This window comes from Eurypyga helias, unplaced genomic scaffold (genome assembly GCF_000690775.1).
Source record: "Eurypyga helias isolate BGI_N326 unplaced genomic scaffold, ASM69077v1 scaffold4018, whole genome shotgun sequence".
Lineage (NCBI taxonomy): Eukaryota > Metazoa > Chordata > Aves > Eurypygiformes > Eurypygidae > Eurypyga > Eurypyga helias.
The window spans coordinates 30,198-44,297 of NW_010264833.1; the positions used below are offsets into that span (position 1 = coordinate 30,198).

The 14,100-nt window shown below is 37.7% G+C and overlaps 1 protein-coding gene across 1 annotated transcript in view; it reads right to left on the bottom strand.

The window, feature by feature from the left end:
• Positions 1-13,689, bottom strand: part of TOP2B (topoisomerase (DNA) II beta 180kDa) — a 40,271-nt gene extending 26,582 nt beyond the window's left edge. Inside the window, exons 1-8 of the mRNA XM_010156498.1 lie at positions 13,626-13,689; positions 11,792-11,937; positions 10,921-11,018; positions 9,389-9,601; positions 9,134-9,307; positions 3,254-3,355; positions 3,035-3,172; positions 1,375-1,513 (exon numbers count right to left, since the gene is read on the bottom strand). Coding sequence (XP_010154800.1) covers positions 1,375-1,513; positions 3,035-3,172; positions 3,254-3,355; positions 9,134-9,307; positions 9,389-9,601; positions 10,921-11,018; positions 11,792-11,937; positions 13,626-13,654 — 1,039 coding nt within the window. The 5' untranslated portion in view covers positions 13,655-13,689. The remainder of the gene's footprint in view (positions 1-1,374; positions 1,514-3,034; positions 3,173-3,253; positions 3,356-9,133; positions 9,308-9,388; positions 9,602-10,920; positions 11,019-11,791; positions 11,938-13,625) is intronic.
• Between the last annotated feature and the right edge of the window lie 411 nt (positions 13,690-14,100).

Sequence of the window (14,100 nt, forward strand, 5' to 3'; positions counted from 1 at the left end):
ACTACATCAAATAAGATTACCATATTTTGCTGCCAGATTACAGATAACCTCTGTGGGACATGTATGAACAAATGTCCTGAAGCAATCTCACTGAAACTACATCTTCATGCATCAGTTAAACACTTTCTCCAGCTTATGGGGTGGTCTAAAATTCTTTTGAAAAGACTATCTATAACTGTAACTTTTCACGATATGCTTACTTATGTGCACATTCATAGCAAACATTCATATAGCAGAGAGTTGAGTTTTTTTGGACCTAGAAGAAGAGATCATCACTTCTCCCATGCAGAAAGAGCACGTGCAGTCCTACTTCACCTGACCCTGGGAATATCCAACCCCTTCTTTAAGATCCCAGAGACAGAGAGATAGTTCTGCAGTGTCTGTCTGTGTAATCATTACAGAATTTCATTGGCACCAGGACTTCCTTTCCCCCAATGTTAAGAAACATCAAGCTTTCGGTCAGATGCAGAGGGTGGTGAGGCACTGGAACAGGTTGCCCAGAGAAGCTGTGGATGCCCCATCCCTGGAAGTGTTCATGGCCAGGCTGGATGAGGCGTGGAGCAACCTGGTCTAGTGGAAGGTGTCCCCGCCCATGGCAGGGGGGTTGGAACTAGATGGTCTTCAAGGTCCCTTCCAACCCAAACCATTTTGTGATTCTTCATCTCAAGTTACCTTTGACTTGAACCCTGGAGCTCAAAAAAAAGCCTCTCTTCCTATTTAACTCACCACTGCAATTTATCTATCTTTGCTTAATGTAAGGATGTATTAAAACTCAACTAACATTAACACAGAGTGGCAACATTTCAAGCTCTTTGATCATGGGTGTCGCTCAAATTATTCAAGGACAACTCCCATCCATTGCTGTTGGCACAAAGATTGCCAGCTGATCCTGATTCCTATCTGTGCTAGAAAGCAAGCCAGCAGAGATTGCCAGTTTGCCCTATATCCCCAGACAGGAACCTCATGGCATTTAAAGTCTCATGAAAAAAGTCTCAGGTCTTCCCTCAGGTTTGCACATGGTGTTTTCTACTTCCTGTACCTTGTGACCCTCTAAAGATTCTGATCTTTTTCTCTTAGAAAGGTCAAGACAACTAGTCACATCCAAAATACTGCTAACACTATATAGCTGGAAACAACAATTATTCCATCATGGAACTAGATTGCCGCTTTTGTTCAGCATTACTAATTCTCTATCCTAGAAAGAACAGTGTTCCTAAAATCAAACTCACCATCATGCTTTAATTCTAGCTCTAGAAAGTTTAGAAAACTCAAAATGTAAAAAATATACATAAGGATGCGAAATAAAGTCAGGTTTACAATGATGGTATCTGTAAAAAATCTGTGAAACATTGAAGACATTAAAAGTGCTCTTACCAGCATCATTAGCATCATCCAGTTTCGGAATGCCCTTGATTTTACTGTGTTTCACTGATGAACATTTTTTGTTCAGCTGAGTTTGTGCCTTAAATTTGACCCAATTCAAAATACTCTCTATGATACCACAGTTAGAGGCCTACAAGCAACAGATCAGAATTGTGCATGAGAAAAGTAAAGCTTCACACAGCAGATCCTTCTAACACTGTTTCTTAAAGCCCTCTAAATTTTAAAAACAGCAACATATGAAAGGTCAAGGAATTAACATATAACTTACTGTCTAGCACTTTATCCACACAAAATCAGAACACAACACTCACAAAGCTTCTTTTCCAACCCGTGTATAATTAGTGAGAGAAGGAAAAGAGGACTGAGATCTAATAAGAGGTTGTGGTTGATGTGCTGAGAATTTTTACTTACTAAGCACCTGCTTCCTGGACTTTGACAGCAAAAAGTAACCTTATTTATGAACACTTAAGTTTTTTTAGATATGACTGAAAATGGCTGAACGACAACCAAAAGCATTTAAGGCTCTATATCAACCATTTGAGAAACTAGTAGCATTTAAAAATCCCCCATCTGCAGCAAAAATAATATATGGCATGTTTTCTAAACTAAAACTGCTTTAGGTTTTGTTTCACATCAAAAGAAAATACAGGTGGAGCAAAGTACTGTGAGCTTTAGCTTTTCACTATCTCCTAAAATACAGTACTCAGTCATTAAAGATTCTGCAGCACGTTTAACACCTCTGGAGATCAATGTCCACCTCTGGGAACATTAGAAACACTGTAAATCAAACCTATGGATAGAAATACAACATATATAAGGAAATCTGAAGAATGAATACAAGATTGTGACTTATTACTTTTTCTTGTAAGTTCTGTAAGAGTGTCACCAGTACCACAAAATTAGATGAAAAACACACTATACAGTAAGTTTGGATGCCAAGAGTATTAGCAGTGGCACCACTCTCCTTACTACTGGAGTGCCAGTTATGCTACTGCCATTAAACAGAACTTAGTATAATGAGTTCTGGCTAACAAAATTCTGCTTTTCCTTCCTTGTATAAAAATGTAGTAGGGCAAAAACCCCTACCATGTATTTCTACTAGTATGTTCATTTAGAGCAGCAATTCTTAGCCTGGCTACAGCCAAAATTTCTAAACTTGTAGCCTGAGAATAGTGATCACTTTGAATACTACAGCCACAATTTTGCATTTCCTTCATTACTGGAAGAGTATGTAAATACGGTATGTTCCCTCCCTCTCTTTTCACTTCAGAGAAAGAGAACAAGACTGATGTCAAATAGTAAGGTACACAGTATTCTCAACTTGAGAAAAATATTTTAACGTAAAAAATTAGTCAAGGCCTATGTTTAGGTTTTAAGTTAAAGTAATTTCACCAATACCAGAATCTTCAACAAAAGAGCTGATTGGGTGAAGCTTGCTTTTAAATTCAGAGCAACTACCAAAACACAATCATTGCTTCCATTATTAAGGACAGAGAACAAACAGGAGTTCCTCCATCCCATTTTCATAGTATGCTAATGTCACTAGAGTACCATAATACATTCATTAATCTTCTGCTACATAGCATACATAAACTTGATCCAGTTTGTTAGTTCCTGCTTCACAGAAAAAAAAGAAACATGCTTTACTTACTGCTTTAAAAAATTTCTCAGATAGCTGGCACTTGGACCCAAAACTTTTAGGCTGCAATGTCATGTTTTCCTTTGTCTGGGAATCAAATGATGGGTTTTCAATCAAGCAATTAACAAAAACCCATATATGATTCTTCACCTGTTGAAAACATAGAAACCAATTCACTCAACAAAATCAACACATTCATTATTTTCAGTATTTTTGTATAAAGTTACTTGCCTGAAATGGTTTCACTGAAACTCCAGCTTTATTCTTCTTTTTCACCACTTCTATCAGTTTGCCCACAACCTGATCCACCACGTAATCAACATGCCTACCACCCTTAATGAGGGAAGAGAAGGGGGGGAGAGGGAAAAACAAAACAAAACCCAAAACCATTAATTTCCTAATAGCTTTTAGCTCTATTAACAAAATTCCTCTACCCAAATTTGAATAATCCATGCACACTGAGTTGCAGCATAACAAAGGAAAATTCGTTTTAAAGTTTCCCTTTCATATCATTCAGTCTTCATACAAGCGAGGATGATGGATGTTACACAGAACAGAGGCAAGACATTTCATTCGTTGTACAGTTGTACTCCTGCAGCCAGATCGCTGATAAATAGATTGAACAGGACAGGCCCTAGAACTGAACCCTCTACTAACACACTAAACCAGCACTCATGTCATGGATAAAACATTCCAGATTATGAAGAACAACTAGTATTTGAAGGTATGTATCCTGTATTCTTTAATTCTATGGAACAATGACTACTGAAATTGCGTAAGCCAATGGTGATAAATATGTTTAAATATTTACAAGCCCAAGCTGAAACAACTTCCCTTACAGGTAAAACAGCAGGCTTTCTTTAAAAAGATGTCAAAAATATGGATGGTGCTAAAGCCCTGGATATCTAAAAGCTGTTTACATTTCTGAGTATTCAAAGGTCTTCTTTTAAATTTATAGACAAAAAGGTACAAATAATAAAAAAACGCTAAATTTTATTGGCTGTTATAAAAAGTTCATAATGCTTTGACTAAAATCTATTCTCTTGTAACAAAGAATGGAGTGATGCAGGCATATCCTACACAAATGAAACATACCTAACGCAACATTCAGTATTTTACACAGAAGATCACCTCTGCTTAATACGAATTAGTCCTTTAGACAAATAGACCAATTTACAGTTCCTGTTGAGACCATTATGCGTTAGGACAGACAAAATAAAGAAAACACATCTATGGACCCATTCATCATCAGACAACAAACAAGAACCCACTCCTTTAAAGCTGTTTTTAAAACAGAACCAAGGAGAAAAAAAGCTTTTGATGGGTATGAGGAAGTATAGGATAGATAAGAAATAAGAAAAGGAAAACAAACAAACAAAAAAAACCCAACAACACCAAAAAAAACAACCCAGCAGTCAAAAGATGGAGGGAAAGAAAGAACCAGCAAGCAAAACACAAAAGTTAGGATCCTACATTTTAAGGCAGAGTATGCAACTGAAAAGACTGAGGAAGAGGTAAAGTTGTTGAATTGACTGGAGATAGTAGCTGAGTTCTCAACTTCATGTAGAAAGTAAAAATGAAAATAAAAAAGAGGAGGTAAAAAAATAGCTTAAGATGGTAGATATTATTAGTCATAACCAAAACCAGTATTTGCACTTCAAAGTAACCACATATGGTGTCTGTCAGTCTCTAGAGTCAGCTACTAAATAGCAGCACAAACCACTAGTGCGGCTTAGAAGCACCGTACATACAGGTATTTTTTCATGGCATTTCTTCTTAAAAAACAATGAAACAAACAAAACACCCAAACCAAAAAACACCAGAATTAAAACACAACATTTTTTATTCACATGTGGATGACAGAATTTCGGCATAGGAGAGTTGAAGTGAAAATTGATACACTGACACTCTGCCACTTCAAAGAAAAGTAAAACCACTTCCAAACTGTAAAGAAAAGGTACTACAGGAAAATCATAGAATCACAGAACGGTTTGGGTTGGAAGGGACCTTAAAGATCATCTAGTTCCACCCCCCCTGCCATGGGCAGGGACACCTTGCACTAGACCAGGTTGCTCAAAGCCTCATCCAGCCTGGCCTTGAACACTTCCAGGGATGGGGCATCCACAACATCTCTGGGCAACCTGTTCCAGTGCCTCACCACCCTCTCTGTGAAGAATTTCTTCCTGATATCTAATCTAAACCTCCCTGATTTCAAAATATCAAATTACACGTTTTTAAAAAAAATTCCACATTTGAATGGCAATTTTCAAGTGCATTACTTTTACTCATCACATTACTGAAAACTTATGCTTATGGGAATATCTCAGTGTATTTTTGTATTTACAACTTTAGCACTTTGTTGGTTTGGTTCTTTTTACAATTTTACAAGCACTTCAAATATTTTTCTAAAACTAACATCTGACATATGAAAAATTAGCTACTTACCAGTAATCCTTGTTCTTAGAAGATATTAGTTATGATAACAGTTCCCCATTCCTGTGTCCATTCTTATTGTGTAGCATTGAGTGAGGGATGTTCAGAGCTCAAAGAACCTTTCAACCATCTCACCAGTAGGTGGCACATTTACCCACTATAGAAGCATAACAGCCTATAACTGCCCCAACTGTCAGCACATTTTAATACAGACAGAAAAAGAAAAATACCCTCGAAACCTAGAGGGCCGTCAATTATTATTATGACTACTGTATTAGGAGAAAGAGCACTGAAACTGCACAACCTCCTTATCCCAGAAGGTAACCGTTTCGACTGAATCCCAGTCTTGCAAACTTCAAGATGCAAAGACATCTAATGAAATGGTAACAACTAAAATCATTAAAACGCAGCTCAGACTGGCTCCTATATACATTCTGTTCATACCATTATCAATAGCCAGCAGCCTCAATTAATTCCAATATAAGCCATATCTAAATTCCTCAGACAGATAAATTGTTTATATGGCAAACAAATTCAGAAGGTAATTATAAATCTGAAGATTTCATTGAACTAGATATAGAAATAAAACCCTATTTTCTTTTGCACTTTCTTTCTATTATATTTATTTTATTAGACTACATCTGAAAACATCAAGCTCTGGCATGGTCCTGAATTTCCTGTTGAACTCCAGCAAATTTAGCAGGTTGGGAAGCTCCCTCCACCCACGTCTACTCTCTGACACTGCATCTGTATTAGCTGAGCATTTCTGCTAAAATGATTGGTAGCATTACACAGTTAGCAGTGCCGCCACATTAAAAATATCATTGGATTGCCAAGTTAATAACTGAAGTTTCTACTACAACTTCTACTACAGCTGTTACTTGAAACCCAGAACTCGAGAAGACCATGCTTAATCCGTTTATATACAAGTCTCACCAAAAGGTTATCTGCACAACCTTAGCTACAAACATGCTTTCAAATGCTGCCTGAGAGACTGAAGTCAGATTCTGTGACGGCCTACTGTGACAAAAGTGTGAATAAATGGAGACCTGACCAAGATAACAAATCTACAAGAACAAACCCAGGGAGTTGTGCCTCAACATACTGCCTGACCTACACACCCCTCAAAAAAAAACCCCCGTCAACCTAAAAAAAACTTGTTTGCAATTTAAAGCAAGTTTAAAAAAGGTGGAAGGGAAGTTATGACTGGGTGAAATTTATCCAGAAACAGAAATGGAAAGCTTTCAGCAAACAGCGATAAATAACCAAAAAACAGCTGAAATGAGCTCCTCACCTGTTAGCAGATAAGGGGACAGGCAGTTGACGCAGTTAGTTACTAGCCATTATGTCTCATCAGTGGGTAGTTGCACATCAATTGCTGGTGAGGTGGTTCACCGGCCCCGAACATTCCACATCCAGTCACACACATAAGGCATGGATCGGGAGAGTGGGAAAAACTAGAAATTACAACACTTACCTTTGAAGAATACACAGTACTTTTTCTATGAATTTTCTTAAAGAATATATGATAACAATGTATGTGTAACTGCGTGATGGGTGAAAACTGATCCAGGGGAGTCAAATTCACAATCTTTTGTGTCAGTGTAGGCAATATATTTAACTTAGGAGTCAATAAATATCCCTTTTTTTTCAAATGCATTTTCTTAACCTGGTATCAAGCATTATTATGTTTCTCTACATCGCCAGCTTCTTCGTAACGGCATTGTACACATCTTTAATGTCATGCTATTTTTCTTCTTTATGTTGCATAAAGAGGCCTGAATTAAAACAAAGTTTTAACCTTTCAACTACCAGATCCATTTGTTATCCCTAGTTTTGACAAGTATCAGTTAAGCATTTAATTAAAACGCACACTTAGGAAGTCAATATTCTACAATGAAATACACTATCCCCCTTACCACTGGATGCTGGTTCAGCTACACTGAAAATGACACTGGGAGCAGCTATGTAGTAAAAAATATACATCACTAATGCATTAGCTACACATCACCTGCCACTGCGATCAACGCTGATGTTTCTGGGCATCTGCCTAGACTAGGGACCCCACTTAGTGTAGCCACTGGTGCTTATGAACCACTTGGGCTACAATTCCATCTTGCTTCTGTTTGACTCTTTCAGAATAGATCTGAGAAAGGACAGGTTTTTAAGCGTCTGATTACAAATCCTGATTTTTCTCATCTTTTGGGGAAGCTCATGGTTAAGATTCCCTTAAAACAGCCTCACCAATGACTAGAATTGCTTTACTGTTGTTACATTACTCATCTGATGCAACCTGTGAAGCACAGAAATGACAAAGACTTTCTTTCACTGGTGGATCCCAGATCCCTAAACCTGGGTTATGCCAGTCTGGCACAAACGACTGTATTGAGTTTGCGTGGCAAACCTGTGACTCCCATGGGGGATGCAGGCTGGAGCAGGCTGCTCCTGAAGGACTGCGCCCTGCAGAAGGGACTCACACTGGAGCAGTTTGTGAAGAACTGCAGCCCCTGGGAAGGACTCACATTGGAGAAGTGTATGGAGGCCTGTGTCCCGTGGGAGGGACCCCACGCTGGAGCAGGGGCAGAGTGTGAGGATCCCTCCCCCTGTGGAGGAAGGAGCAGCAGAGACAGCGTGTGATGGACTGACCACAACCCCCATTCCCTGTCCTCCTGTGACATTCGTGGGGAGGAGTGAGCAAAACTGTGAGCGACGCTGAGCCTGGGAAGAAGGTGGGGCAGGGAAGGTGTTACAAGGTCTGTTTTTATTTCTCATTACTCTACTCTGATTTGATTGGTATTACATTACATTAATTTTCTCCAAGTCAAGTGTGTTTTGTCTGTGACCGTAACTGGTGAGTGATCCCTCCCTGTTCTTGTCTTGACCCACAAGCTTTTTCCTGTATTTTCTCCCCTCTGTCCAGCTGAGGAGCAGTGATAGAGCGGTTTTGGTCAGCAGCTGGCCTCCAGCCAGGGTCAACCTACCACGTTGACAGTTACACTAGTTGGTTTTAGGTGACTGCCTTGGTGCCTGGTCACCCCAGCAATTTGAGAAGCACAAAGACTCTACATTAGTATGCTGAGCATACTGCTGTTTCATCATAACTGAAGATTTGCCATGATATATTTTCACTACTATTCTAGTTGCTAATAAGTACAGAGAACACCTAGATCCACTTATACAGAAACACAAATAGAAGAAAATTAATCTCAAATTTTCAGGCCAGTTTTATACATCATAAAGCAATAAATGGAAAGCCATTTTTTTCAAGAACAGCAAAAGCCATTTTTGCCCTCCAAAACATGCTAATACCAGCTTTAAAGGGGCTTGTACTTTTTTTTAACCTTAATTTCAGAATTATTTTATTACAATGTGTTAATAAGGAAGAAATAAGAGAGTTTAGTTCCTTTTATATCTAATCAACACCACGTATGCTCACATAAGACATCAGTATCACTGATAATGAATATTAGTTTTAAAAACTACTGCATATTCAGAAATACTGCCATGAATGTATTTTGATTGCATTCAATTGCTCTGCCAGATCCTCTCATGCAAAGGACTATCTCACCCATTTATTTTTAGTAACCCAGATGTGGTTTTTTTATCAAATATCTGACTGGGCATAACCTTAGCACACATTTTTCTCATTTACATTTATTGTTTAATATAACTACTCACCTTTGTGGTAGCTATACTATTTACAAAGCTGATTTGCTGAAACCCTTTTTCACTTAAAGTGAGGCACACATCCCATCGTTCGTTCACAACTTCATGAATAACTTTGAGCGCAACTCCAGTTTCATCCAGCTTGTCTTTTACGTAAAGATCTACGTAACTGCGAAACCCATTTACCTATGAGTAATACAGATAACAATTACTATTCTTTGCATAAAATACTCAGTACACTTAACACATTTTAAATGTGGTTCTTACAGGTAATTTCTTCCCATTCAACATGACTTTGACTCCTTTGCATGACCCAGCCAAATCATATGCTCTTCTTGTCATGAGGGCCACAATATCCTTATCAAGTTTTTCCATTTTAAATTTAGACAGATCTGGCTGGAATGTAATGCATGTGTAGTCATCCCCATCGAAATGCTTAATCTTGGGTTCGGAGGTCTTCATCATATTGTTCATCCAAGTCTTTGGAAATAAAACATTTTAGATGTTAGTTTACAATACACGTCATCCTCCAGCTACGCTAGGATTGCAACAGCTACACAACAAGAAGCTCACAGACTTCTTTTAGAAGTTTCCTCTGGTGAAACACTACCCACAAAATTAATTGCTGTACCAAAATTTGCACAAGCATCAGTGACAGCAGATTTGTGGTTCCTGTAAATATGCAGGTATCATTACATCGATGGACATGATTCTAATGCGAAAGGCCCACCACAGAACTGACTAAATTACATACACAAGCTAGGCAGTCCTTATTGCCCATCAGTTTAATGCTTTCAATCTACTACACGCTTCTATAGGGAGCCTTATCAGCTCCTGTGCAGAGACTTGGCACAGGATCTCCAAGATGGCATCTTTGTGGGTGTGCAATGTACCAGAGCACGCTTCTTGACAAACCAACTTGCTCAGCCCTGACTCCGGAGTCTTGGTAGTGTCCCGTGTTTAAGAACACGGGCACATTTATACGACCAAGCAGAACAGATACTCACAGCATATATCAAAGTTTAGTTGTATTAAATCTTCACAATTTTTGAAAATACTGCAAAACATAGCACTTTAAGTCATAAAACATGCCATTTTGAAAAAAGTACTCCAACCAATATTAATTTGCTTTCTGGCAATCAGCAGAAAATGTGTCTTTAAAGAGACAGGTAAAACCACTGAAATGTATTATTTACACAGTGACATAACAGCACAACCAGAAATTATTACTTGTCCAGAAAAAAAGAGAAGGAAACCGACAGGGACTCCAAACCCAAGGAACTTTAGTATCTAATACTCTAACAAAGTTCTTCAAATTTTCAGAAAGGTGGCCATCTCAAAGATAAACGCACCAAAGTCGAGCTAGACTACTGAAATTCATAACAAACACTGAAAATTGACACTATAAAAAAATATCTAGATAATTGCTTCTATGTTTGCACCGCTAAGTGGATTTTTTGAGTAATTATATAACAGCAATTACAAAATGTTTCAATTAAATATATTCCGTTTCACATGCACATGAATATACTTTAGTTCTGACAGCAGAAATTTGGTTTCCATATTTAGTCATTTAACACTCCGAAGAAAAATATTACCTAATCAAAAAAAACCCCAAATTCTAACACACAGAAGCAGCAATTCTGCCAACCGTACTACCTAGCCTGCAAACTCTACACATCCATTTAAATGTTAAATGATTCATTTGATTAAATATTCATGAATTATAGAAAACATGTTAAATTTAAAATTTATAGTTACAGCAAGGAAAAGGAAAAAAGTTGAAATCATTTCTATACCTGCTTAAAACTGTGTTTGTATTCCTTGCAAGCAGTTTCAACTGTAAACTTTGTACTAAATATGTTACAAAGTTTTGCACCATACCCATTGCGTCCACCTGAAAAAGTAACATACAGCAAGAAGTTTACAGCAGAACTATAATGATGATATGCAGAGAGTATGTCAACGAAGTCAAATGTTCCTGCCTATGGCAAAATTTGGGCCGTAGGTCAATGGCTATCAAAGTGTGCCAGAGATGGAGTGTCCAGTACCTCCAAACTGGTGCAACTGCTTCTGCCTCAAAAACGAGCAGTTTCTCCTCCCCCAAGGGCAGGATGCTCCCATTGTTTCCATTAGGTTGATCTACCAGTTGCTTGCTGAAAGGCAAGTGACCTCAACACCCTGATTCCACTTAAAACTAGGTCATGATCACATCCAAATCACTGTGCAGCTACACATCGTAATATGGGCAAAATATATGGGGTAGGATAGAATAGAACTAACTTTCATTCCTGATCTAAATTAGGGTTACTTCACATTTAAGATAATAAATCACATTCTGATTTATATTTTTTTCCTTCTTTTCAAGAGTATAAATGTCTAAATGCTTGCATACATTAAAATCAAAATATGAAAATACGTTGTTTGCTACTGAGTAACGAGTACTGGTGTTAAAGATGCAAATGTAAATTTCTTCGTAAATACTAACGTTAAATAGAAAAAGTAAGATTCTTTTTCTGTAAGTAAGTTTGCTCTAACACAGAACTGTAGTAATGGTGACTAAGTGATCATCTGTTATGAAACAGAATAGAAGGAGAAAAAGCGAGAAAGCATGCTGAAAAGCAAACAATGGCTTAAATTAATAAAACAAAGCACATTAAATAGGCTTGCCTGTAACTTTTTTCTCATCATCATCATAGTTGCTGGATGTTAGCAGCTGCCCAAAGATTAAAGCAGGTACGTATACTTTTTCTACTTTGTGTTCCACAACTGGTATACCCTTTCCATTATTCCATATGCTGATAATGTTGGATTCCCTATAAAACAGTGAAGGCATTAAGCCAATTAATGTAATAATGAAAACAAACTCCTGCATACATTTTAGCTGTTTAAATAACTACACAGAAATACTATAAAAGACCATATTCTTACCATGTTTATTCACAGCCCTATCAAAAAAAACCCGTAATTGTGCTTATTAGATGTCTTAGAAGCAGCAGCATAATTGCCCGTACATGACAGTATTTAGTATTATAAAAATAATCCCCAAAAACCTGTTTGAAAAACCTTCACTGTCAACATGATTTGCAACAGAATGCTGAAGTTTAGTGACAGAATTATACTTAAGTTAGAGGTGTAGCTTCTTAGGTTTCACTGAAGTCCACAGACACAGCCAAGCTGTCACCCGTTTAAAACTGTTATTTCTTAGTTATGATAAACACTGCAACTTATTTTATGCATCAGTGCCAAAATCCATCAACTTCTGGCATCATTAATAATTCTGGCTCTTATACAGAATTTTAATTTTGGAGTATTAAAGAGTTCAAAATTATGACAGGCCAGGCAGATTTACACTACCATTTCCCTCCCACCCAACAATAAAACCAATCTGATCTACAGAAAGTGACAATGTACTGAAAACTTGCAGAAAAATTATTCCTCAGTATATTTATCCTAGTGGTTAGGTGTGAAAATTAGGTGTCTAAAACATTTGCTATTCAGTTAAACATCACTGAAAAGGTACTATTAAAGGAAACCAATCAACGTCCATTTAACTAGGGTACTTCTCCTTACAAAACATCTCTAAGTATTCAGTTCTGAAGAACAATGGCAATGACATATTTGTAATCTGCAGTTTCAGTGTGATACAGCTGACTAATTCAAACATATCTCTATCCTAATGCTAAAGGAGTTATCACAGAACTTCAAGAGGTACAAAACTGTTACAAAACCTCAAGGTTGTTATTTATGAGTAACGAGGCAGGTTATAATTATATACTGCCAAGCTTTCATCTAATCATGATTTTTATAATCTTCTGGGTTTAAGCCCCATTAAATCAAATGTTAGTGAATGATTTAGGAAAGTGGGGCCCTCAACATCAGAAGGATATCTACCAGTTGGAGCGAGGCCAGAGGAGGCCACAAAGATGCTCAGAGGGCTGGAGCACCTCTCCTATGGGGACAGGCTGAGAGAGTTGGGCTTGTTCAGCCTGGAAAAGAGGAGGCTCCAGGGAGACCTTATTGCAGCCTTCCAGTACCGGAAGGGGCTGACAAGGAAGCTGGGGGGGACTTTTTACAAGGGTCTGTAGTGACAGGACCAGGGGGAATGGGATTAGATATCAGGGAGAAATTCTTCCCAGAGAGGGTGGTGAGGCACTGGAACAGGTTGCCCAGAGATGTTGTGGATGCCCCATCCCTGGAAGCGTTCAAGGCCAGGCTGGATGAGGCTTTGAGCAACCTGGTCTAGTGGAGGGTGTCCCTGCCCATAGCAGGGGTTTGGAACTAGGTAGTCTTTAAGGTCCCTTCCAATCTAAACCAGTCTATGATTACCAATTCAGAATGGTAGTATTTACTGTTAATCACTTTTAAATTCACCTTTTCATCTTAAAATATGCAGCTAATTAATTAAGAAAATATTATTTTGTTTAAAAAAAAATCCAAATTCATTTACTAACATAATTTGTACAAATCTGAACTACAATAGCAGAAAAATGCTTTTACTTACGGATCAATGGATATTTTAATACAAGTCATATTCTTGTCCCTCTGCTTATTGTCAGCAGCATTTACTAGGAGACAAAGTAGCACAAATTAACACTTTCTAGGAGCAACAATTAATTATGTGATCTGCAAAACTGATTATATCGCATATTCCACCACAAGTTGCAATGGTCCAGGTATTTCTTAGGCATCTTTTTATATATTCTGTGACTCAGTGCTGAAGTCTATAAATATGACCAAGTATCTGCATGAAGGTATTTTCAACCTTCTTATAATTACTGACTCTGTTTCTAGCAGTTAGACTCTTTTAGGAATAAATATAGAAGTGTATTTTGTGAGTCTGTTCCATAACTATTCTTAATATACTGAATACTTCATTCTTCTGTTGCGGCACTTGCTTGGATATTCATTACACATAATACACCATGGATGTTAAAAACTCTTGGAAATCATATGCATCACCAGACCAGTTTACACAT